This window comes from Salvelinus namaycush, chromosome 36 (genome assembly GCF_016432855.1).
Source record: "Salvelinus namaycush isolate Seneca chromosome 36, SaNama_1.0, whole genome shotgun sequence".
Taxonomy (NCBI): Eukaryota; Metazoa; Chordata; class Actinopteri; order Salmoniformes; family Salmonidae; genus Salvelinus; species Salvelinus namaycush.
The window spans coordinates 20,918,360-20,945,156 of record NC_052342.1 but is presented as its reverse complement, the minus strand read 5'-3'; the positions used below and the strand labels follow the sequence as shown (position 1 = coordinate 20,945,156).

At 42.2% G+C, this 26,797-nt stretch overlaps 1 protein-coding gene across 3 annotated transcripts; it reads right to left on the bottom strand.

The window, feature by feature from the left end:
• Window positions 1-1,064: 1,064 nt before the first annotated feature.
• Window positions 1,065-24,947, bottom strand: LOC120030553 (microfibrillar-associated protein 3-like). 3 transcript variants are annotated; one of them, XM_038975967.1, is made up of 14 exons: window positions 24,861-24,947; window positions 23,024-23,095; window positions 22,664-22,850; window positions 20,874-21,006; window positions 19,677-19,835; window positions 18,299-18,672; window positions 17,443-17,535; window positions 15,817-15,878; window positions 15,459-15,580; window positions 14,670-14,767; window positions 13,719-13,820; window positions 10,536-10,956; window positions 3,192-3,487; window positions 1,065-2,998 (listed from the first exon to the last, which is right to left on the bottom strand). In XM_038975967.1, exons 12-14 carry the CDS (start codon window positions 10,807-10,809, stop codon window positions 2,330-2,332), a joined length of 1,239 nt encoding a protein of 412 aa, XP_038831895.1. In that variant the 5' UTR covers window positions 10,810-10,956; window positions 13,719-13,820; window positions 14,670-14,767; window positions 15,459-15,580; window positions 15,817-15,878; window positions 17,443-17,535; window positions 18,299-18,672; window positions 19,677-19,835; window positions 20,874-21,006; window positions 22,664-22,850; window positions 23,024-23,095; window positions 24,861-24,947; the 3' UTR covers window positions 1,065-2,329. The 3 variants fall into 3 exon arrangements, with proteins under 3 accessions (XP_038831895.1, XP_038831896.1, XP_038831897.1); XM_038975968.1 differs by lacking the exons at window positions 15,459-15,580; window positions 15,817-15,878; window positions 17,443-17,535; ... (4 more) ...; window positions 23,024-23,095; window positions 24,861-24,947 and having other exon boundaries at window positions 14,670-14,820; XM_038975969.1 differs by lacking the exons at window positions 13,719-13,820; window positions 14,670-14,767; window positions 15,459-15,580; ... (6 more) ...; window positions 23,024-23,095; window positions 24,861-24,947 and adding an exon at window positions 11,838-12,009.
• Window positions 24,948-26,797: the final 1,850 nt, after the last annotated feature.

Sequence of the window (26,797 nt, the reverse complement as noted above, 5' to 3'; positions counted from 1 at the left end):
GAGCAAACTAGAATGTTATTTGGCCCTAAACAGAGTAGTGGCAGAATACCTGACCACTGTGACTGACCCAAACTTAAGGAAAGCAATGACTATATACAGACTCAGTGAGCATAGCCTTGCTATTGAGAAAGGCTGACCAAGACAGGCTATGTGCACACTACCCACAACATGTGGAAACAGCCGCACTTCCTAACCTCCTGCCAAATATGACTATATTAGAGACACATTTCCCTCAGATTACACAGACCCACATCACAGCAGCAATATTTGTGACCTGTTGCCACAAGGGCAACCACTGAAGAACAAACACCATTGTAAATACAACCCATGTTTATTTTCCTTTTTGTACTTTAACTCTTTGCACATATGACATTTGAAATGTCTTCATTCTTCAGGAACTTTTGTGGGTGTAATATTTACTGTATATATTGTTTCTGTTTCTCTATTCCACTTGGTTGAAAGAGAGAAAATAAACACTTGGTTAAAGAACAGAGAGAGGAGGGGGACTATGCCACCCAGACCTCCAACACAAACCAGTCTTTGAAGGCTTCCTTTCCTGTGAGAGTTGGAAGCAGTACAAAGACAAAGCCAGTCAGTTTACACTGTCACCTCTCTCTCTCACACACACGTCTCATATTACAGGGATCGTTCACGCTCTGTCAGTCACTGGCCTAGGTTTTCCATTCCAATTCTTATCTGCTCTTCAAGCCTTTGTGCCTGTCCTTTTAACATGCACTGGGCTAGTTCTATGCGTGCACACCGCCGTCGGTATGCTTCACACTTTGCTTCCCTTGAACATTCCTTCCTGCCAAGATGAGCAGTGAGCTAAAACAAATGTTTTCTTGCTAGCTCACGACCCATCTATAATGACCACCAAAACTATGGTTACAAGAACAAGATGGGTGCCTTTTGTTCTGGTGTAGTGGGAGCCGGCGAGGCTGATTGGGGGAATGAATCAGGTGACGATTAGGTGTCCTTGGTCCTCAGAGAAAGAGAGAGGGAGGGAGAGGCCTAGGACGGCCCATAATGTTTTGTTACTGCACAATTAAAACCAAGCTGGAGGAAACCATGGTAACACAGACTTTATTTTCACTACAAAAAAAGAGTATAGTTTAAAGCAGAGCAACATCAACCCCCACCCAGACTATTAAGCACATAAAGTATTTTAGTCCTGTTAAAAGACTAATCCCAATACGTCGCACTCATTTCACATGCATCAGACTGTCAATGAAGCCTCTTTAATTAAAACACGTACAGAGGTGGAGGGAGGCTGGGGTTTGAGACCCATTTAAAACGAGATAAGAAACTTAACATATTACAAAAAGAAATAAGATGGAAATATTGGAAACACAGACCGTATAAAGGCGGCAAAATTGTATAACGTCTAACATCTAAGAAGTCAAAACGCCACAGTGGGCATCAGAATAATAAATGTCATTTCTCAAAATGTTTCAATGAACCACACTAGAAGGCCTATAGTGGCTATGCAATTGTTAATTACGTGCATCACAGACCAGAAGGCCTGAAACATCTAGGTCTTCAATCATCCCCTGAAATTTTATTCATGATCCAATAATTCAGATGTTACAGAAGTTATATCAGTCTATATAAATCACTTGTACAGAGTTTAACTGACTAAATTTGACTATAGACCACACTTTCAAATCCATATTTTTTCTCAGAGTCCAGCATGCATTTGACGTACTATAACATGATACTGAAACTTCAGGTCGGTTGGTTGTAACAGTGGTAGGAGAATGTGCAGTCTTTTCAAGCTGAAACAAAAGAAGCCTTTGTGGTCTGCTTAGTAACAGTGATTGCACAACGGCAGCTTGAAGAGCTAATTTATGAATTTATCATAAAACGTAATAATACTGCAAAGAGATAAAAGCATAACCGTCAACAAGTCGATAGTTTTTTTTCTTCCTGAAATCGATTTAGGAAATGCTTGAATCAAAAAACAAACAGCTCTTTCGTCTGCTCACTAATACTAATTAAAATGGCCTTTACAATGCTTTATACTTACGCATATCGCTTATTGGTTATCCTCTCCAGCCACAATATATTCAACATGAAGATCCATAAGCATGAAGGATGATGATTATACTCAATATCTTATCAAGTTGATTTATTGGAATCCAGACTAGATTATTAGAATATAATCCAGATGGACCTACATACGTAGTATCTAGATTCCAGTTTTAAGCTAGTTCTGTTGAGAAGTGAAATAAAATGACCTTTTCTTGACATATTGTTTTTGAAAGTGGGGGAGGGAAATGCATAGGACAGGATCGTTCATCCCGTTATTTTTTTCTCCTCCGGTTGTTGTTTACACATAGCTTTCATAAATCACCTGACCAGGCTGTAGCTTAGTAGTAACCTCTGGCTCCGCCTCCAGCACCACCCCCAACGCCGCCTCCTCCACTGGCTCCTGCTCCGGCTCCGAACCCTGCTCCTCTTGCTCCTCCTCTAGGTGCAGGGGAGCCAATGGTGGAGGAGATGAGGGCGTGGCCTCGGCCAGAGCCGGGGCCTCCATGGGCAGCGGGGGGTGGATGGACACCTGGATGGCGATGTGCTGAGGCTGCTCATGCAACGACGCGTCGTCAGAATCCGCTGCTGGGGATCCGGAACGCTCCCTCTCCCTCTCTCGCTCCCTATCCCTCTCCCGGAGGATGGTGAAGACGTCGCCGGGCCCCACCCCGACCAGGGCCCCCTGCACCAGGGCCGCCCGGCATCCCAATGCCCCGCCCAGGTGGTGCCCCTCTGGAGCCTGGCGGAGGAACGTGTGCCTCATCTCCTCAACCCCCACCACTTCCAGGATCTCCTCCATGAAGGTGCGGCAGTTCATGATGAGCGGGGGCAGCGGGATGCTGCGGGCCAGCTCCTCGATGTAGCGGGCAAACTCCATGGTCTTGAACTGGGTCACCTTGGCCAGCTCCAGGGTCTTGGCTGACGTGATGATGGGGATACGCTTGGCGATTTCAAACGCCTTCTGAAGCTTTAAAATAGAAGGGAATAGATTGGAAGTTAATTAAATGTCCAATAAAGTTATCATGGATGGAAATGTTTTGATTTTTAAAATGTTTTATTAAAAACATCACCTATGTACATTCAAAACAGTTACACACACACAAAGTTACTAGCTATATCTTTGTACGGTCCTCACAAGTATAGCAAAATGCGACACAAACCTTCTCGGCGCCCTCAGTGCGGAAGAAGTCGTTGATGGCCTTCTCAGTTTTCTTCAGGTGGCTGCTCATCATGCAGAGGCGCGTGATGTTGAGGATCATGATGATGGTGAAGGTGACGAGGCACACGACCACATAGTAGGCCCCCAGGTCCCCGCTGTGCAGGACCACACGCATGGTGACCGTGCAGTTGGTGCTGCCGTGCACATTGGACGCCATGCACGTGTACTTGCCACGGTCGGCGAACGTGATCTCTGTGATGTTGAGGATGCCATCGTCCGTCAGCAACCACTTGTCACCTTCGGAGGAGAAAGAGACAGACGGAGACAGTCATTTAGAGGACTGTAGCTTCAAAAATCAGCCCCCACCAATTAAACCCAAAATTCACCCAAACCAACTGTAGGTTTTTCACATCAACAATGGTAAAGGACAGACAACTAGAACAGCTCATGATACATTGCTACAGAAAGAAATATCATACCATAGAAACAGGGTCGATTTTCCTTCAAGGAATGGGCTATCCTTTCTATGAATTCTATTTCTATGGATCAATCAAGTCACAAGAGGCTGCAGAGGGGACGGCTCACAATAATGGCTGTATCGGAGCAAATGGAATGGCATCAAGCACCTGGAAACCATGTGTTTGATGCCATTCCATTAACACGAGCCCGTTCTCCCCAATTAAGGTGCCACCAACCTCTTGTGATTCAAGGTCAGTGCAATATGCATTTCCTGGTTGCAAAGACAGCAGCCAGGCCCGACTATGCTAGGCCAGGGGGGAAGGTATCTACTAGTTTTTCCAAGACAGTCACGTGCAACAGCTATTTATAGCTAGCTGCCATGGCCAGGCTTTCTGAGAAGGCCTTTGGGTTTGCACTAAATAGAAAGAGAATGAATAGAAATTCCCATTCAACCCCCCCCAATTCTAAAATTATTCTATTATTATGCTTCCACTGCACTTCTTGGGTCCGGAAGCCACTTTACAGCTCTCCCTCATCACGTTACCTTTGGAATCAGGCTATGCCACTAATGAAATGCATGTTTTTGGCACAGAGCTCGATTCATTCATTATCCCCCATAATCTAGGCCTATAAAGGACTCCTGTAATTAATTTATTGCAACAAACAGCAATTCATTAATCCACTAAGTAGGTTACATAATTGACATTGAGTGATATTATGCCAACTGCAGGACTGTCCTTGAGCCTGCAATCCAGCAACCAGCTATTTTTAAACATACTTTGGATTGGAATCCTCGACCCCCCCCCCCCCGAAGCGGACCAGTCTTCCCTTTTTATTAGTTACTGAGAAACGATCTTTGTTTCATTAGTCCACTGTTGATACAGTCCAAAAACATGTTGCATGTCAACAATCAAGTTTTCTAGATATAGAACTTTCAAAACACAGAAAGTGTCACAGTACGATGCGTTTTGTTCCTTGTTCATTTCAATTAAAAACTCCATTCCAAACAGCACCCTATTTCCTATTTAGTGCACTACTTTTGATCAGGGACCATAGGACTCTGGTTAAAAGTAGTGCGACTTAATAATAAATGGGCCTTCTATAGCGCTTTTCAAGGACCCAATGTCGCTTTAAAATGTATAGAAATTAAAAAGAAAGCAGGAGTCAAAACAAAACATGAATAAAAAGAGGGTTGGGCTCAAAGGGAAAGGGAAAGGGTAGGCCTTTTCAAAGAGGTGGGGCTATAGGAGGGACTGAAAGATAGTGATGAACGCCGAGTCACGGTTGGCTAGAGGGAGGGAGTTCCAGAGCCTAGGAGCAAACGTGGAGAAGGCCCTGTTTCCGAAGCTTTGACCTGGGGATGACAAGGTGAATAGAAAATAGGGTGCCATTTGGGATGTAGCCTGTGGTCAATATTTAAATAGAGAGTGGGGCTGAGGGAAGCTACAATCTGTCTGGGAAAATACCATGTGGTGATTGCTGGTGAACAGGGAGACAAACGCCTGGAGCGGAACACAAACATACAAGCTATCATGTAAATGTAGAACCAAGGAAGTAGCCAGCCAAACATTAAAGCATGTTACAAACATCTGTCGACTGTCGAAATTGGTTCGTCTTCTTCTACTACTAGGCTACAACTAATCTTGGTATAATATCCAATTTATTAAGAAGCTCTTTTGTTATACCTATCAAGGCAAAATATCCTGAACAAAAATATTAACGCAACATGCAACAATTTTACTGAGTTACAATTCATATAAGGAAATCAGTCAATTTAAATAAATTAGGCCCTAATTTACAGATTTCACATGACTGGGTAGAGGCCCACCCACTGGGGAGCCAGGCCCAGCCAATCAGAATACATTTTTCCCCACAAAGGGGCTTCATTACAGAAATGAATACTCCTCAGTTTCATCAGCTGTCCGGTTGCAGGTCTCAGGCGATCCTGCAGGTGAAAAGCCAGATGTGGAGGTCCTGGGCTGGCGTGGTTACACCTGGTCGGCGGTTCTGAGGCCGGTTGGACGTAATGCGTGGTCCCGTGTGGCTCAGTTGGTAGAGCATGGCGCTTGCAACGCCAGGGTTGTGGGTTCATTCCCCACAGGGGGACCAGGATGAATATGTATGAACTTTCCAATTTGTAAGTCGCTCTGGATAAGAGCGTCTGCTAAATGACTTAAATGTAAATGTAAATGTAATGCCAAATTCTCTAAAACAACGTTGAGGCGGCTTATGGTAGAGAAATTAACATTCACTTATCTGGAAACAGCTCTGGTGGACATCCCTGCAGTCAGCATGGCAATTGCACGCCCCCTCAAAACTTGAGACATCTGTGGCATTGTGTTGTGTGACAAAACTGCACAATTTAGAGTGGCCTTTTATTGTCCCCAGCACAAGGTGCACCTGTTTAATGATCATGCTGTTTAATCAGCTTCTTGATATGCCCCACCTGTCAGGTGGATGGATTATTTTGGGAAAGGAGAAATGCTCACTAACAGGGATGTAAACTAATTTGTGCACATAATTTGAGAGAAATACGATTTTTGTGCGTATGGAACATTTCTGGGATTTTTTTTTATTCAGCTCATGAAACATGGAACCAGCACTTTAATGTTGTGGTTATATTTTTGTTCAGTATAAATGTCATCCAGGCTATATTTCACCATGGTCTACATTGATCACTATTCTCCTATCGCTGCATGAAGTGGCATCATCTGCCATTGCGTTAGAACATCAACGTACGTAGGCATGTGGTGAGACAGTGGATGGATGGATGACTTCGCGTCTCTCTCTCTCCAGATTCTGGCAGCTCATCCTGAGTGGGTGGGTGACTCAGAAACGATCACAGAATGAGAGAGAGCATGAAACCAATTCTGGAGGCGAGTAGTGTTAGGCTTAAGACAGAGCATGAATAGACTAGTACACACACACACCTTCGCTTCCCACACACACTTAAATCCATGAAGCCTCCAGCCTGTCTGTCGTGTCTCTAAAAAAACTGAATGCGTAAAGGAAATGTACCGGGGAACCTGGACATCAATTTATTTCCATGAGACTAGAGACTTCTAAGCGTATACACCCCTGCCCCCGTGTGAAGTGTTTCAAGGCTTCCTTCGAAAGTACGTGAGCGTGTGGAAAGCAAAAGCTCTCTAAAAAACAAGTGTCAACAGCTATAAAAGAAAAGTAATGAGCAACAGGGAAGAAACAACTGTTGTGCATGTCATAACAGGTCTGTGACAGATCCTTGTGGAGCATGAAGTCTTCTACTGACTGGCTCACCGTCATCCATGAGTAAAATAGCCCCAGCTATGACCACAACAAACATCAATCTAAACATTGACAAATGTATTAAATGTTGTTTGCATGCTACAGGTAACAGGCCCTAGTGGTTCAATAATGATTGTTGCGCCAGAGCAAGTTCCAACAGGTCTGTTCAAAATGGAACATACAATGCTCATTTAGCATTCCTGTTTTATAGCAGGTGACTCACACGGTTAAAAGCTTAGATTCTTCATTATTGTAGCCGACTATTTATCTGGAACATCTTTTCTACATAGACAGTATTCTCTCTACATCTTTTCTACATAGACAGTATTCTCTCTACATCTTTTCTACATAGACAGTATTCTCTCTACATCTTTTCTACATAGACAGTATTCTCTCTACATCTTTTCTACATAGACAGTATTCTCACTACATCTTTTCTACATAGACAGTATTCTCTCTACATCTTTTCTACATAGACAGTATTCTCTCGACATCTTTTCTACATAGACAGTATTCTCTCTACATATTTTCTACACAGACAGTATTCTCTCTACATACAGTATTCTCTCTACATCTTTTCTACATAGACAGTATTTTCTCTACATAGACAATATTCTCTCTACATCTTTTCTCAACTCCTTTTTCTTTTCCACATCTCTTCTCCCCCCCACCCCAATCTCCTCCTTTCTCTTTCCAATCTGCCTCCACATGTAGCAGATAGATTAGGACTGAATGAAAGAAATGATCCTATTAGTATCCTACCCATTTGTATCCTACCTGATAGTATCCTACCTGATGATATGCTATTAGTGTCCTACCCGTTTGTATCCTACCTGATAGTATCCTACCTGATGATATGCTATTAGTGTCCTACCCGTTTGTATCCTACCTGATAGTATACGAGTATCCTACCTGTTAGTATCCTATTAATATCTTACCTGTTAGTATCCTAACTGCAAGTATCCTATTACTATCCTATATGTTAGCATTCTACCCGCTAGTATCCTACCTACCTGTTAGTATCCTATTATCTCCTACCCGTGAGTATCCTATTACCTCCTACTTGTTAGCATTCTACCTGCTAGTATCCTACCTGTTATAGTATGCTATTAGGATCTTCCCACCTGTTAGTATCCCATTACCCCCTCCCACCTGTTAGTATCCCATTACCCCCTCCCACCTGTTAGTATCCCATTACCCCCTCCCACCTGTTAGTATCCCATTACCCCCTCCCACCTGTTAGTATCCCATTACCCCCTCCCACCTGTTAGTATCCCATTACCCCCTCCCACCTGTTAGTATCCCATTACCCCCTCCCACCTGTTAGTATCCCATTACCCCCTCCCACCTGTTAGTATCCCATTACCCCCTCACACCTGTTAGTATCCCATTACCCCCTCCCACCTGTTAGTATCCCATTACCCCCTCCCACCTGTTAGTATCCCATTACCCCCTCCCACCTGTTAGTATCCCATTACCCCCTCCCACCTGTTAGTATCCCATTACCCCCTCCCACCTGTTAGTATCCCATTACCCCCTCCCACCTGTTAGTATCCTATTACCCCCTCCCACCTGTTAGTATCCCATTACCCCCTCCCACCTGTTAGTATCCTATTACCCCCTCCCACCTGTTAGTATCCTATTACCCCCTCCCACCTGTTAGTATCCTATTACCCCCTCCCACCTGTTAGTATCCTATTACCCCCTCCCACCTGTTAGTATCCTATTACCCTCTCCCACCTGTTAGTATCCTATTACCCCCTACCTGTTAGTATCCTACTAGTAAATATGAATGGCATCGGATAGGATACTAACAGGTAGGAAGGATACTAACAGGTAGGATACTAACAGATAGGATACTAATAGGAGATTGAAAGGTAGGGGACTGGTAGGATACTAATAGGAGAGTAAAAGGTAGGAACTAATAGGATACTAACAGGTAGGAGGATCCTAATAGCATACTAACAGGTAGAATACTAGCGGATATAATTATCAGGTAGAATACTATCAGGTAGGATAGTAGTAGGAGACTAATAGAATACTATCAGGTAGGATAGTAATAGGATACTAACAGGCAGGAGACTAACAGGAAGGAGACTAACATGATTCTGACAGGCAGGAGACTAACAGGCAGGAGACTAACAGGATACTAACAGGCAGGAGACTAACAGGATACTAACAGGCAGGAGACTAACAGGATACTAACAGGCAGGAGACTAACAGGATACTAACAGGCAGGAGACTAACAGGATACTAACAGGCAGGAGACTAACATGATTCTGACAGGCAGGAGACTAACATGATTCTGACAGGCAGGAGACTAACAGGATACTAACAGGCAGGAGACTAACAGGATACTAACAGGCAGGAGACTAACAGGATACTAACAGGCAGGAGACTAACAGGATACTAACAGGCAGGAGACTAACAGGATACTAACAGGCAGGAGACTAACAGGATACTAACAGGCAGGAGACTAACAGGAAGGAGACTAACAGGATACTAACAGGCAGGAGACTAACAGGATACTAACAGGCAGGAGACTAACAGGATACTAACAGGCAGGAGACTAACAGGATACTAACAGGCAGGAGACTAACATGATTCTGACAGGCAGGAGACTAACAGGATACTAACAGGCAGGAGACTAACATGATTCTGACAGGCAGGAGACTAACAGGATACTAACAGGCAGGAGACTAACATGATTCTGACAGGCAGGAGACTAACAGGATACTAACAGGCAGGAGACTAACATGATTCTGACAGGCAGGAGACTAACAGGATACTAACAGGCAGGAGACTAACAGGCAGGAGACTAACATGATTCTGACAGGCAGGAGACTAACAGGATACTAGTAGGATACTAATAGTTAGGTAGTGGCAGTGACCACCAATCTGCCTCCATATAGGCTACAGTAGATAGATTACAACTGAAAGAGAGAACAATGACAATAGTATCCTATCAATGCCAGCAATACTATGTACTTTATCAAGTATCTGAAGTTAAGTAGTGGCCGTAACTTTTTAACTCTTGATGTTTTGGAAAAAGAGGGGACAGGCCAGCTTGTTTGGTTTGTAATCATCATCATCATGGCTTTGGTGTATGATTATGCTTATCTGCTGGGTTGGCATTGCATAATCGCAGCAAATAATCCCCCATATATATATATATCATCATAGTCTGTCATAATGCAACTACTCAATGTGACCTTCCTATGAAATCCCCCCCCACCCCTCTCTGTTCTCCCTCCCTCCGTTGTCCACAGCACACAAATATTTTTGACTGTAGTCTACAAATGCTGCCCTTTGGCCATACAAAAACTTAAATACAGAGGGATTTAGTCAGTGGTTTTCAGGGATTGGGGCTATTTTAACTATAAATCATAATTCTAGCTTTTTTCATGACAGTTTGTGTTAATGCCTGTCATCCTCTGCATCAGATGGTCTGCATAGTCACACGATTTATTTCATAACGCCTTATTATTGAAATAGAACTTGAATGGTATTGCCTTAAGCCGGACACAGGCAGTTAAAATTGGTGTTGAGAGTAGCTGATTCTGTGGCTAATGCCACATCAAGGATATTATTGATAACTGTACATTAAATTAGCTTGACTTACTTGTCTCCGTGTCCAGCAGGTCTCCACGTGAGTTGAACCACTGTATATTCGGCACAGGCTCTCCAGTGACGTTGCAATCAATCAGTGCGCAGTTACCTTCGCGGGCGATGATCTGGCTTACTTTCGAGAACACCAGGGGGACAAATCCACCATCTGCCACCGTTCCGTTTTCTGTGCTGTTTCTATCTGAAACCGCCGATAGAACCCCGGCGGTGTAGAGGCTGATAGTGGACAGTAGCAAGAGGCTAAAAGCGTAGCCACTTGACCGACTCATTTTTTCCCCTTCTTCCTGACCGTCACTTTCCCCCGAGGATAGTTTGTCATGCCACTCACGTCTTCATGTTCAACACATACTGGCTATCTCCTGATTGCGGTAATGAAAGGCAATTTGGTATTCTGCTCCAAATCTTGAAGCATTCCACTGGAAGAGGAAAACAATTAATGAAAGAAAAGCACTCATGAACATTCTGAACAGTTCGTTTGTTTAGATAGTAATGAATTCTCTGCTGAGGCATAAGATAAGGCCAGGGACCTTTGGTTGATAAATGACTCCCCGACCCAATAGTTTTTGACTCAGACAACAACAAAGAAACACTACCAAATGCAATAACAGTTTTTTACTGTATAGCCAACAATGAATGTAATATTGTTGTTACAGCAACAGTATCTGTTAATGCATTGTTACAACATAGAGCTGCAATGTTACAGACATGATTATAATTATAATATTGACGCCTACATAATATTTATTTTCGGTCTATTTTTATTAGCTATCGTTAGGCCTAACTTATTGTCTAAAATCAGTTACTTGATAACAATAAATATTGTTAACTAGTTAGTAGTATAAATCAATATATTTATTTGACCGACAATTTGAATGCAAAAAGTAGCTAACCTAGCTAGCTATTCTGGGCTATTTGCAATAGCAAACTAATATTGGTCTGGATGCAAAATAGCGGAGGCTTGCTAGCAAACTAACGTTAACGTCGCTAGCCAGCCTGGAAAGGACACAACGGGTTGGCTAACTAGCTAGCTTCTTTGATATAGCTAACTTAGCTATAACTTAGATGGAGTTATATAAACGGCCAAGTAGCTCACATAATATAGTTCGTTCGTTAAATGTAATGTTTAATGTAGTAACGTTAGCTAACTAACAGAAACATAATCAACGGTTACTGTAGTTAGTAACGTTACTAGGTACAGGGAATGATGACTGCTAACGTTAGTAGCTAACCATCATCATAGCTAGCGATAACGCTATCTCGATTAATAACGTTTTCCAACATCTGATTGCATACTTACACGATAGTCGTCCACTGTTATGTTTGCTTAGCTAGCTACTAAAGATGTTTTATCGTTATGCGGTTAAGAAGGAGATCGCCGTCTGTCTTTCGGACACCGCTGCGTTGCGCTATTTATTCCACATCCTCAAATCGCTTGTCTTTTGCTCAGCTGGAGGCTTGACACAACATTCGTTCGCTGCAGCGTTCAGCTTCCCTACCCTAGTCAAATTACAAGCAAGCAGCAAGAAAACTAGGTCGGTCATTGGCCACGCACCAACTTTATTTGATCCGACCTGAAGGGGTCCACACGTGCACATGGCAATCATGAATGTGTAATTAGTGGATTTAAATGTTGCTAGAAAAATACGATATTAAATTTTTTCTTTTTTTTGTTGCAATAATTGAAAAGAACATCATCACTTCTTTGTATTTTATTTAACTAGGCAAGCCTGTTAAGAACAAATTCCCCAGCCAAACCCGGACACTGCCAATTGTGCACCGCCTACAGCCTGGAATCAAACCAGGGTCTGTAGTGACACCTCTAGCACTGAGATGCAGTGCTTTAGACTGTTGCGCCACTCGGGAGCCCAAGCTTCTTCCAAAAACTAAAACACATAGCAACTAAAACATGTTGTTTTTTCATGAATGAATGAAGTGCATTTATGAACTAAACTGTAGGCTACATTTAGGGCTTACTGCTTTGTGTCTGCCATTTTTCTTTCTATGAAGTCTACACATTAACATACAGTTCTCCAGACAGTAAACAGAGGCCACTGTCTCACTGTCTCTGAGGTCCAGGCAGTTTGCCATCATCAACCACTGCATTGTTCAATCTGATGGATGTAACTACAGTACTGAAGACTGATGAAGAGGCCAAATGCCAGGGCAGTTAATGTTGTGGTTCTATTTAATCCTCGGACTTCCCTTTGTATATATAAATGACCAATGAGATGAGTTGTATTCAGAACACGACTAATTTGAATAGGCAAAATAACTAGGATACAAACAAATTAAATCAATGCTATCAGTAGCTTACTGTATACATTGCAGGCACACTCTCTTCACACATTCTCTTCACACATTCTCTTCACACATTCTCTCTCCACACACTCACACACAAACTGTTGTAGTCAAAAGAGTGTATAAAGTTCAGGTAAAAAGAACAAACTGTTTGGCTCAACTCAAGTAGGTCATATCTGCCTTCCGGAGTGGATTATTGACAACCTTGTCGGTGCTTTAAAAGCATGAATCAATCTCTGAAATGGACACGTGCTATTAAAAGACTCAATTCATTAATCCATAACCCTAGCTATCTCGCATTAGCAAGTGTTGATATTGTGGAAAGAGTGTTATTTACCAATAAATATACACAACAGCAGAGTTTCAATGAACTGCAAATTCAATTCTAAGCAGGAGTGAGACATAGGGGTTGCTTCAGATGAAACACAGACACGTGGCCGGCTGCCTAGGTGCCTCTCAAGTTACAAAAACAGTTAAAAACAATGAATATTTTTTTGTTCAGAAATGCTTGGCTCAAGTAATGCTGATTTAGTTGTAAAGATGTTAACAGAGTTACACAGTGCTAGCTACTAAACTAGGCCGATGACTGCCACATGGTGGTTACATTTACAGTTATCTCCAAGGCAAAATGCGTATCTTGTCCGGGGTAAGTTAGCATCTCTGTGATTCAAATGTGAATTAGTGTACAGTATTTGAAATATATATATATATCTCTGTCAATGAAAATAGTTAATATTTTTGTTATCTGAAGTACTCCTTACAAAGCTTCCTTGATGAGTGCAGAGCCTCTTGAAAGCCAGTGTAAAAAGAGAGAGAAGGTATATTTATTACTCATTTATTGACTTTAAGTGTGTGTGTGTGTGTGTGTCTGTTTCTTCACCTCATCGATCTGTTGCGGTGTGGAGAGGGAGAAGGCCGCTCTGACATAAGGACAAGGGTCTAAGCTGTTGATCATGAATACACCTCTAGGGACAAGCAGCACCTAGGACAACAGACAATATTCAACAAACCAGGACCTACATACCAAATCTCATGACAGAGCCAAAACTGTGGTGGTGGTGTGGTGTGGTTATAAACTTACGTCATATCCCGGTGACTCCATTTGCTCTCTCTCACGCACGCACGCACGCACGCGCACACGCACACACACAAACACACAAACACTCTTATCTTGAAGCTCAGAATTATGTGTCATAAAACTGCTGCTTAGAGATTCTGTGTGCTGATATTAGAGTTGCTCTTTGTTTCTTCCTCTTCCAGTCCCACTCTGCACATAACAAGCCTAATAATCTACTGCAAAAGGCTTCAATTGTTTAGTGCTGTGAGGGAAAATCCCCCATGTTAGATTATAAAATAAAATCTGAAAGTGTTCCCTGCTATTTTCACATAGAAACAGACCAATCAGCGTGGATTTGGAGTGTTCTCGTGTGGGAGGGGAAATGGTGGGTTTTTAAATCCGTTTGCCTTGGTGAATACTGGCTGTTTTCCATCCTATCCCACATCCTATTCCTGACAACACTAGCCCCGCCCTGCAAACCTCCTGCTGCTGATCATGATGCATGAGTAGGACTAGAAACCTAGACAACCAAATAACACAAGACACACAGTAGGGTTACCTGTAGTCAACCTGTCCTTAATATCCCAAATATAGATCATTTTAATGACAGGAATCTCTCAAAGATGCATGACTTCAGTATAAGTGGACTATTTTAGAACCCCAAACATAATCTCATTCAGTCAAACAGGCTGTATTAGTTTAGTCAGTGTATGTGTCAGCTGTGGTGAGCCCGAGGTAAGGTGTGTGTGCGTGTTTGTTTGTGTGTGTGTGTACCTTCTCCTCCAGAGCTTTCTCCATGATCAGCTGCTGGGTGTCTGCGATGTCCTTCAGCTTGATCCACAGGAACATGCCTGCAGCTGGATCACGCCACTCTGTCACATACACACATACACACACACACACACACACACACACACACACACACACACACACACACACACACACACACACACACACACACACACACACACACACACACACACACACACACACACACACACACACACACACACACACACACACACACACACACAGGAAAGAGAAACAGAATGGTTGGGTCTGGGTATTGTTTGGTGCAGGGATTGTTACTTGTATTATGCCTTTAGCAAAATGCTAATTCCTCTATAGACTCTTTTTGTTATAACCTTTTAACAAGCTCCCAGCACTGTGTTATGTGATGGCTTTATAATAATGTTAGGCTTTGATGGGTTTGGACTTCTGAACTTTAAATGTTATTAATCATTAGTTGTAATAGAGACCTGAGGGGTGCCATAGCTGAGGGGCTACACCAGAGGTGAAGGGTTATCTGTAGGGGGAAGGTCCTGAGAGTAGGAAAAGCGATCACGTGGCAGACATTGATTAGGGGAGAGAGCCATGGATTAATGATGAAGGGGGTCGAGTTCAGGTCAGGTCACGTTAAAGGAGAAAGAAAAGTTTATGGCCCATATCACTTAGTTTCCTGCCTAGCAATACAGATACAATGTTTAGCAATGTTGGGTTCTGAGAAAATGAAATATACTTATTCATGTCACTGAGGGAGAAAGGGTAATGTATAACGTTTACATTACGTTGGGATATGTTGTTGTTAGCCGTCAGGGATCCTATAGGAGGGATCCTCTGGGAGGAGAAGAGACACAGCCTGGTACCAGTCACCATGACAGCCGTGAGTTGGGGAGGAGTGAGCACTTTGGGGCAGAGGTCAAGTCAGATGAAGTGAGGAAGAACAGATATCACTAAGGTTCTGTCTAGCAACAGAGATGTATTGTCTGTTCAGATGTGTAGGAGGAGACTCAGCATAGAAGAAAGGGTTAAATATCAATGCTTGTGTGAATTTTCTGCAACAACAGGGTGATCAAATTAAGACCCTACATCTGTAGGTGTGTTGTTTATTCAGGTGACATTGGTACGACCTTTGACCTACCCATCTATGTTGTTGAGGACACCTTCCTGACCTCAGCCATGCAGCAGTTGGGACACAATGAGCTGGAGAGGGGGAGATGGAGAGAGATGGAGAGAGAGAGAGGGAGAGGGAGAGATGGAGAGAGAGAAAGGGAGAGGGAGAGATGGAGGGAGAGAAAGGGAGAGATGGAGAGAAAGGGAGAGATCGAGAGAGGAGACTGAGAACCAGGCCAGGGTATAGTAGTCAAAGGTAGAAGTCACCACAATCTCGACACCGATAACCAAATCTCGTTGGCGCACGCTGGCCAGCTACATTTTAATGTTTTGGTAGTCATGCGAGACTTCTCACCAGCCCCCACTAAGCAATAATGTAAGGTACTACCAACCTTTGAGAACTTGACCATGGAAAAGGAATATACAGTATAGCTATGTCATGACTGTATTTTTTTTGTATTTTCTTCTCTCACATTGTAAACAAATGGAATTAACTCTTTCTATATTCCATATTGTCTATAACATTCCATACTTCTCTATCATCTACATTTACTGAGGAGAAACTGAAGTGACGATCAGACTGACCGATGTAATTCCATCTATTCTAGGGCGCTAGACAGTGTGCTTGTTCTTTAATCACACATCCTCATTTATCTATTCCCTAACTTCCTCCTGCGTGTGACAGAATAACCCACAGGTGTCACGATGACATGACGTTGGTCTACAAAGAGCAGGCAGTGACTGAGTGGGACTGGCTCTTGCAGCCAGCTCATGAAAGATGAATTAGCATTGTGTTAATCTCGGTGATGCCACTGATTAAACTACCAACACTTTCTGTCTACTCTCATCTACAGGGAAACACGGGGGTGTCCCCCTATTGGCACCCTATTCCCTACACAGTGCACTACTTTTGACCACCCTGGTCAAAAGTAGTACACTATATAGGGAGTAGGGTGCCATTTGGGAGGTAATTAGACAATTATGTCACTAATCTATACTGAGAATGTTACAGTACATTCACACAATTAAATAGAACACTTTTTAAATCTCTCTCTCTCGATGATTGCATTTGTCTCATTATAAAACCCAGCCCAACTGTCTCTTCTGGGAAAAGCACTTTAAAAGGTTTTTTAATCATGGTGCTATTCACTAGGAACCAAAGGGAAGCAAACAGACCAAAATGGTGAGGGACTACCTAAACTTGTCCAATAAGAAACGCTTGTTCTCGTTTTCTTTTGCGAAACATGATGCGACGGTGTGCACTAATGAATATCACCCAGGAGCTTTCCAGTTTTGCTCTTATTACAGTCACAGGAAATAAGCCTCTTATGGTATTTAAAAAGTGACTAGAGACTAGACACAAAGTAGAAAATACAATCACATGAAATTAAAGATGGCTGAAGTTTTTATTACTACCTACCATGCATTTTAAAGGGGGGTGGTATGAAAGTTTACTAAGACATGCATGCTACATGTACATAATAGTAGTTACTTGTTTATTTCTACATTTATTTTAAAGGGGATGGTGGGGTAGTTTACTACTAGGCCTACTTTTAAAGGGGAAGGTGGGGTAATTTATTATGACATGTATTTTAAAGGGGAGTATGATGCATTTTAAAGGGGGTGTTGGGGTTAGAAGTAGAGGTTCATTCACCTGTGTGAAGGTGCTGTTGTGCATCGTAGAAGCCTGGATGTGTAGTACCACTCTGTCCACCAGCGGCTTGTGCCCACAAAGCCTATTCTCAGCCTACAAACAAACAAACAAACAAACAAACAAACAAACAAACACACACAGTCACCCCCCAAGAGTCCCTGTGGTCCATATTGACTAATAATGAAGGGAATACTCTCTGCATATGCATCCTGTGTGTGTTGTGTGTCCGTGTGTGTGTGTGTGTGTGTGTGTGTGTGTGTGTGTGTGTGTGTGTGTGTGTGTGTGTGTGTGTGTGTGTGTGTGTGTGTGTGTGTGTGTAATTAAATTGTCCAACATGAACTGGAATATCAAGGTGCCACTAACCAGCTGTTTACACACATTCTGACTTAATCTCTCTGTAAACAAGTTCAGACGTGTAAATAGACAACCACGTTGCCAACGTGTCTCATTGAACACTCTGTACTCAGAGGGAGAGAGACTACTACAACATTACACTGATATAACTAGTAATAGTGTAATAACTGAAACTAAACAGTTATCTTTTTTTAACGATATTTTTAAGTCTTTGTATGTTTATTGGATAGAGGTGAAAGGTAGGAGAGCGAGTGCTGAAAGAGCAGTGGGACGGATTCGAATCCATTCTGGCAGTGGTACAACCGACCTCTGCTCCAGAGGCAGCAGCATAGACCGCTAGACCACCCCAGACTACTGAACAGGTCTCTCTTGCCAAATAGATTATTATCTCAATGAGATTAACCTGCATTAATACAGGTTAAATTAAAACAGTTTACTTCCTACTTCCTCCCTGACCTCTAACCCCACATGGTTGCTTTGGCGATCTGACAGTGTGCCTCACCATGATGACAGGATCTTTGAGAAGGAGTCTGTCCTGATGATCCGCCCGTCAACGTCCATGGAGAGACACGTGGGAGCTCAGGGCGAGCGACAGACAGACAGACAGACAGACAGACAGGCAGACAGGCAGACAGGCAGACAGGCAGACAGGCAGACAGACAGGCAGACAGGCAGACAGGCAGACAGGCAGAGAGCGAGAGACAGAAACACATGAGCAGCCCGTTTATGATATACAGTAGGGGTGATGCCAGTGCTGTGTCCCAATAAAACACACAAAGTCAAAATACATGAAACAATGACACCATTTTTACCTTTTCACTGTAGGAAGTAATAGGGGTCATCCTCGATAATAAGGAGGTCATTCTGTCTGACAAGCTGTCAAAACGAGAACAAAAGCTGATTAGTTCTGGTGAAGTAGACCTTTAGGGAAATCAGTTTTCCACTCAGGTCAGAAAAGAACAAGCACAATAATTTTGCTGCCATTTGCATAAGTCATTGTTTTAGGGTCAGTAGTTTTTACTGGCCCTGTGACCTGACCAGGACCGTGTCAAACTCCAGGTCCTAGTCATAGGCTGGTCAACATGAATCAGACTGTTAGGGAAATCATTAATGAGAACTAGAACAATGGATTCAGATTGGTTCCCTCTCTTTCCTTGGCTAATGCATAGCCCTGTTTAAATATTTTATAAATCCTTCCTTTCTTGTTTCCTTGAGGTAAGCACTGATCTATAACTGATTCAATAGGTGAAAGCAAGGTTACCAACCTCTTACTTTCACCAATTCAACCAATTCAAATCTGTGATGACTTCAAGGAAGGAAGGTAGAAAGGAAGGATGCATTTTCAAGTATTTGAACAAGGCCTATATTCTCAGAAAAAGAGTGATATCTGGCACCACTTGTCCTCATAGGGGAACCCTCTGAAAAAAAGCTCCAGATAAAACCATTTAAGATCAGATAGAACTCTTTCTGGTTCCAAATAGCACCCTTTAACAGATTCTATTTGAAACCCAGGTTCTATTTAGAACATAAAAGGGTTCTCTCTGACCTGAAAAAGGGAGCCTATTTTCAGGGGGTTCTCCTAAAGGGCTCCCGAGTGGCACAGCGGTCTAAGGCACTGCATCTCAGTGCTAGAGGTGTCAATACAGACACCCTGGTTCGAATCCAGGCTGTATCACAACTGGCCGTGATTGGGAGTCCCATAGGGCGGCGCACAATTGGCCCAGCATCGTCCGGGTTTGGCCGGTGTAGGCCGTCATTGTAAATAAAAATGTGTTCTTAACTGACTTGCTTAACTAAATAAAGGTTAAATACAGGGACAAATGGTGTTACATAGCACTCTTTTTTTCTGAGAGTGTATGGGTCTGCAGACTGGACTGTACCTTGTAAATCTCCCTCTGGGTGGTCAAGGAGGCCCCAGTGGGGTTTCCTACATTGGGGATGGTGTAGAGGACCCTGGGTATGGTGCTGTGTGGCTTGTGGACGTCTGCCAGGTCACAGCGGGACAGCACCTCCTTCAGGCCTCCCAGGATCATATCGTGCTGGTCACCGGAGGGAGGGAGGGATGGTGAAAGAGAGAGAGAGAAAGAGAGTGTGTGTGAGAGAAAGAGAAGTGCTTCTTACTGCAGCGAGAGTTCCAGAGTAGGTAGATGCGTGGAGTAAAACGTCTCCAGGATTGACAAGCATTTCAAAAACCTACCAAAAAAAGGAAAAAAATTATCCCGTACCCAGAATCAAAACATTCCCTTCAACATAGACAAAAGTATACTGAACGCAAATATAAAAGCAGCATGTAAAGTGTTGGTCCCATGTTTCCTGAGCTGAAATAAAAGATCCCAGAAATGTTCCATACACACAAAAAGCTTATTTCGTTCAAATTTTGTGCACAAATTGATTTACATCCCTGTTAGTGAGCATTTCTCATTTGCCAAGATAATCCATCCATCTGACAGGTGTGGCATATCAAGAAGCTGATTAAACAGCATGATCATTAAACAGGTGCACCTTGTGCTGGGGACAATAAAAGGCCACTCTAAAATGTTCTGTTTTGTCACAGAACACAATGCCACAAACGTTTCAAGGCTTGAAGGAGCGTGCAATTGGCATACTGACTGCAGGAATGTCCACCAGAGCCGTTGTCAGAAAACTGAATGTTCATTTCTCTATCATAAGCCGCTTTCAACGTCATTTTAGAAAATTTGGCAGTATGTCCAATAGGCCTCACAACCCCAGATCACGTGTAAGAACACCAGCCCAGGACCTCCAGATCTGGCTTCTTCACCTGCGATCATCTGAGACCATCCACCTGGACAGCTGATTAAACTTGTGTGGGTGGAAACTAATTCTGATTGGCTGGGCCTGGCTCCCCAGTGGGTAGGCCTATGCCCTCCTAGGCCCACCCATGGCTGTGCCCCTGCCCAGTCATATGAAATCCATAGATGAGGGCCTAATGAATTTATTTCAATTGACTGATTTCCTTATATGAACTGTAACTCAGTAAAAACATTGAAATTGTTCCATATAGTAGAGGAGAGGGTGAGAATAGGACAATATCATGAGATCATTAGAGATAGTCCCACCTTGCAGAGGCCCACCTGGCTGCCTGTAATAACACACATATCCATTTGACCCTTCTCTGGACTGTAGTTGGCTGTAGGAAGGTTGTGATGGTTCTTCTGCAGGTTCTTCATTCAAGTCAACAGCTCTGGGATTCTATACAGGGGAGAAAGACGATTAAAGTAACTGTCCAGTGTTTCTCCAGATTTCTATGAAATATGACCAATAATTAATTGCAATATGAGTGAAATAGTTTTCCTTTCCAAAAAAAATTGTAATTAAGTTTGTTAGAAAGCAGCTTTTCTGTGTTGGAATGATGTGGACGTACCCCAACATAAGAATGGTGTGGGCATCTGTCATGAAAAATATTAGGAGAATGACATCATCCCATATGAGGAAATAGCAAGCATTTTTTGAACAGTCTGAAGTGTTTTTTCTCCAATTTATGCTTTAGCCACAAATGCGAGTATAAGACGAGTCAACAACATTACTTGGGTATGAGTTAACAGAATATACACTTTCAAAAGTCAGATTTTCACTGGACAGTTACTTTAACCTTTCCATTCATAGGGGAGAATCCTAAGTTTAGTTGAATTTTAATTTAAGTCAATGAGAGGCGAAGTAAAAGACGTGAAATTGGAGGTTAGGATTCGCCCCATACAGAATAACCTACAGTTCCTCACCCAACCTCACCCAATTCTCTTATCTTTTTTTAAAATAAGAAATTGGCCTAATCATTAATAATTACATTTGAATAGCAGCCATGGTATGTATTAATAACATATTCAGTATTTGATGTGTGTATTGGATACTGTGGTGCGTAATAGGATGCCATTTGAGACGCAGCCTTGGCTTTATTGTCCCGGCATCTCTTATCAGCTGTGATTGAACCAATGCAGACCACACACACACACACACACACACACACACACACACACACACACACACACACACACACACACACACACACACACACACACACACACACACACACACACACACACACACACACACACACACACACACAGGTTGAGAGAGCTATAGACCAATATGAGACACTATTTACACAGATAGTTATAAAGCTAGATAAGGAGCCATTAGAGAGATAACCTCCCTTCTAACACTGCCATTGACTAGTATAGGTGTCATGTTGTCCTAACCTTTTCAATGTTGAACAGCACTGTGACAGGTCAAAAGTTTAAACAGGCCAATGATTTACATTGTAAACTTAGCCAATTCCTGACCATATGCATTGTGTGTTAGAGCTAGCCATGTACTGTATATTACTCTGTTTGTGTCAAGGGGAGATTTTGGAAGCTATGTTCTTGTTGACTCTCCTATATTTTAGCAATACGAGGGTAGCCCTGACCAGGACACGAACCAGTAACTGTCAACCCAACACCTTAGCCGTTACGCCAAGAGATCCGAACCTCTTGACGAGGTCACTAGGTGTTGGGTTAAGGTCGTTACAATATCATGCTCTGAAGAAGATTCCAGGAACTTTTAGAAGACTAGCCCTTTCGTGGGCTAAAATACTTAAGGGGGGTGTGGTATATGGCCAATATACCACGGCTAAGGGCTGTTCTTAGGTATAAACCCCCGAGATGCCTTATTGCTATTATAAACTGGTCACTGTAATCAGAGCATCAAAAATAAATGTTTCGTCATACCCGTGGTATATGGTCTAATATACCACGGCTTTCAGCCAATCAGCATTCAAGGCTCGAACCACCCAGTTTATAAATCATAATAAACAATATCCTGGTCAAAAGTAGTGCAGCATATAGGGAATTGAGTGTTATTTCGTACACACCCAGTGTTTCCCACCCGCTGGAGGCAGAGTAGTGTAGAGCCCTCTTCCTCATGGTCTCGTTGAAAGTGATCGTGTCCCCATTCTGTCCCCATTCTTCACCTGGATGGAGCAGGACTGGAAGGGGAAGGTGTTGGGAGCCCCTCCGGCCAGGGAGATCATGGAGGGAGAGACCTCTGCTGGAGCTCAGCTTAGGGGTGGAAGAGGGAAAGACAGGTTGGTTTCTCAAGTCTCATATAATGAAATTGTAATGTGGCTTACACTGAACCAAATTATTTTACCCCAACACTTTAGGAACTGAATAAAATTAAATAAATTGAACTATGGATCAAACCTGAAAACTGACAAAGAACCATGACTTACTCAACATTAGGATGAAGGAGGGCTTCCGAGCTGCACTTACAGCTGTCAAAAACCGAGCGTAGTTCATGGCTCCTGTAAAATCAACACAGGTAGGTTTCTAACAATTGACACTGACAGAGCAGGCTTTCCTGTGGTATGTCAACACTCCTGAGGAATAGAGATATACAATGTGACAGTGTACGATTGTTAACAGCAACACATGACATCATGCTGCATGATGACACATTTTACATCATTTAGATTTTAGTCATTTAGCAGACGCTCTTATCTAGAGCGACTTACAGTTAGTGCATTCATCTTAAGATAGCTAGCTGGGACAACCACATATCACAGGCAAATAAAGTACATTTTCCTCATTAACGTAGCTGGGGGGGGGGGGGGGGGGGGGGGGGGGGGGGGGGGCATGTCGACGTGAGGAGGATAATTATCTAAGATACTGTTTGAAGAGGTAGGGACATATGGACAGATAGGGTATTTACATTCTGTCTACTAATGTTGATTGTTGGGTCAAGTTACAACAAGACATGTAAATACTGTTCACCCATCCCATGTGAATCATCTTCAGAAAAACTTGATCATGGTATAATGATGAGATGTATTATACTATGTTTAGTTTGAGTGTGATATCCTTGGCACGTTGATAAAGTACCTTCTATGTTACTGGCAAGACAAGTACAGTAGTAGGCTGCGAACTAAACTCCTAAATAGTAAGGTTACTATGTTGTCCTGCTCCTGCATACAGCAACACTGGAGTGGATTATCTCTCAATAAAGGCAGCGCGAATAGAGCTCAATAGTAATGGAGTCTTTTTTAGGCACTAACTCTGCCATGGTTTGTTGGGCAAAGCCTATGGAAAATTGAATGGCGTTTTTGTAGGGGTTTTCGATAAACGCCAGAAATAAGGTCTGTGGCAGACACAGGCTTAGGAGAGTTTATACGTTTTGTTCTGTGAGATACAGTTAGAGGACCATTTTCTTTTCATGAGCCTGGTTTTATTTATATTGCAGCACATCGGATGACTCTCATTCATATTCCATTCACCCAGTTCAATGTAACAGCGATAGGTTTAGGCTACTACATGATACTCGAATTTTCCCTATATCCACCATGAGGTTGCTGCAACCTAGCCTATGAATGAAAGTTTACAATGTAGGCGCACACAGGCCGAGAGACAACTGTAAGGCACTCTTGCCTGCATCTAGCTGATATAGGGTGTAATCATTAGTCCAACAGTTGCAAACAGGCATGTTTATCCCCGTTTTGTTCCATTTGCTTCCGTTTAAGAAACGTTTTTCAACAGAATCTGCTAAATGAATACACCCGATCGCGGGTAAACAGAGTTCACTCTCATAACAGCAACGTTGTATTCAATTCAATTCAATTCGCTTTATTGGCATGACGTAACAATGTACATATTGCCAAAGCTTACTTTGGAGATTTGCAATATTAATATTATAAAAATTATAAAAATCTATGTTGTCAACGGGACAACAGTAAGAACAATAATCAAGGGTCAAAATAACCAAACGCTGAACAATAATAATAGAGGACATATGCAGGCTGGTTTGTCTGTCCCTCATCTTATGCTGCTTGTGGACTTCAATGCACAACAAATCAGCTGCAAGTGACCAGGCGAGAAAACCTTTCCAAGCCAAACCTCTACAAACAGCTTACATGTTGTCACCATATTAGCTCAAGTAACCTCATAGTCAGCATAGCTAATATAACTAACGCGTTGGTAAACCCCTACAATCATGCAGTAATGTTAGTGTACTGTCAATAAGCAGGTACACCGGCTGGCCCCGGTGGCAATAAATTAGTAATACCAAAAGCTTACCTTGACTTGGAAGAGTTCCAGTGTTGTGTTGGTAAGTCATAGCCAGCTAGCTAACATACCATCCCTGTGTTTGAGTAGGGTGTTTCAGCAGGCTAAACTAGCTAGCTGCATTTGCTAGCTAAGTAAGTGAAACTGAAAGTGAAGAAAAAAATACGAAATCTATTTCTCTCTTGCTTGTCCTTCATTTTGGAAGAAATTAATTTGCTCAAAACTGTTGAACAATTGTCTTTCTCTCTCTTTGAGTCAACTACTCACCACATTTTATACACCGCAGTGTTAGCTAGCTGTAGTTTATGCTTTCTGTACTAGATTAATTATCTGATCCCTTGATTGGGTGGGCAACATGTCAGTTCGTGCTGCAAGAGCTCTAACAGGCTGGAGGACGTCCTCCGGAAGTTGTCATAATTACTATGTAAGTCTATGGAAGGGGGTGAGAATCATGAGCCTCCTAGGTTTTGTATTGAAGTCAATGTACCCAGAGGAGGATGGAAGCTAGCTGTCCTCTGGCTACACCATGGTGCTACCCTACAGAGTGCTGTTGACGCTACTGTAGACCGTCTTTGCAAAATAGTGTGTTTCAATCAGTTATTTGGTGACGTGAATATATTCAGTATAGTTTTATCAAAAAAGGATAACTTTAAAATGTTTGACAATTTCAATTTTTATGAAATTCACTGAGGAGGATGGTCCTCCCCTTCCTCCTCTGAGGAGCCTTCACTGATGAGATCATCTTCATCAGCAAACGACACTAGAATTTATGTAATAATAAAAAGACACAGAAAGCACAAAGACTTCATAATTCATAAAGGTCATGTTAACTGACTGATATTATCTCATAGAAGAAAACATATAAAATCTCCTAAATCTGTGTTAACCTCAGACTTTATTTTCAGCATTTATCCCAAAACCCTTTTCCTTTCCCATTCATTTTTGACATAGGAATGGCTGAACGAACCAGATGTAACTTATTTCCGGGTTTTAGGAATGTTATATATATATATATATATATAATGTTATATATATGGGGATACAACCATCCCAGCTCTGCAGATTTTGCTGCGAAGAGACAGAATCATTAGATCATTTGTTTTGGTACTGTCCATATGTAGCTTGTTTTTGGTCACAAGTTCGGGAATGGCTGAAGAATTGCGACATTTATTTGGAGCTAACTCTGCAAATAGCACTGCTGGGTGTTTTGAAAAGTCATAGTCAATCGATCAATAATATAAGACAACTCTTAAAAAAATATATATTTAATTTACAATCTGTAGAAACTATGAGAATAGAAAGGTTCAGCACTTTTGTGAAACATCACAGGACAGTTGAAAAATATATGGCAAATAGAAATATAAACTGGATGGTGTTCAGAAATAGATGGAAGGGGTTGAGTGGAGCTGAAGGATGGGACTAAAAACAAACAGAAGATATCTATTTAAAATATAATGTGTCCGTAAATGTATATAGTATGTATAAACTGGAAGTAGAAGCCTAAGAGTTGCTCACTATTAGTTTACTCCAATTAGGGGAGGGATGGTAGGGTTAGGGGAAATAATAAAGGAAAATATATTTAAAAAATATATATATGCTGTATATTTACAAAAAATATATATGGGGGATTGGAAATGATGCAGACCATTAAATTGATTGAAGCCACAATCTATCTGCAATATTAAAGCTGAACTACCCCCCCAACAAACAAAAAAATATATAAATAAAATTAAAATAAAGAACATAATGCACGGATTAAACCTGAAATACAGTGCACAAAAATCGTATCATATAAATACATTTGAGCAAACGAACAACCGATTTATGTATACAACCACGTTTGTTTCATGACTGACCTTAAGCATTTTACACTTAAACGTACAGTGGCCACTGGATAATGTAATTTTCACTGCAATAGTCCACTGGAGTGTTTGGACTACAAATCAACC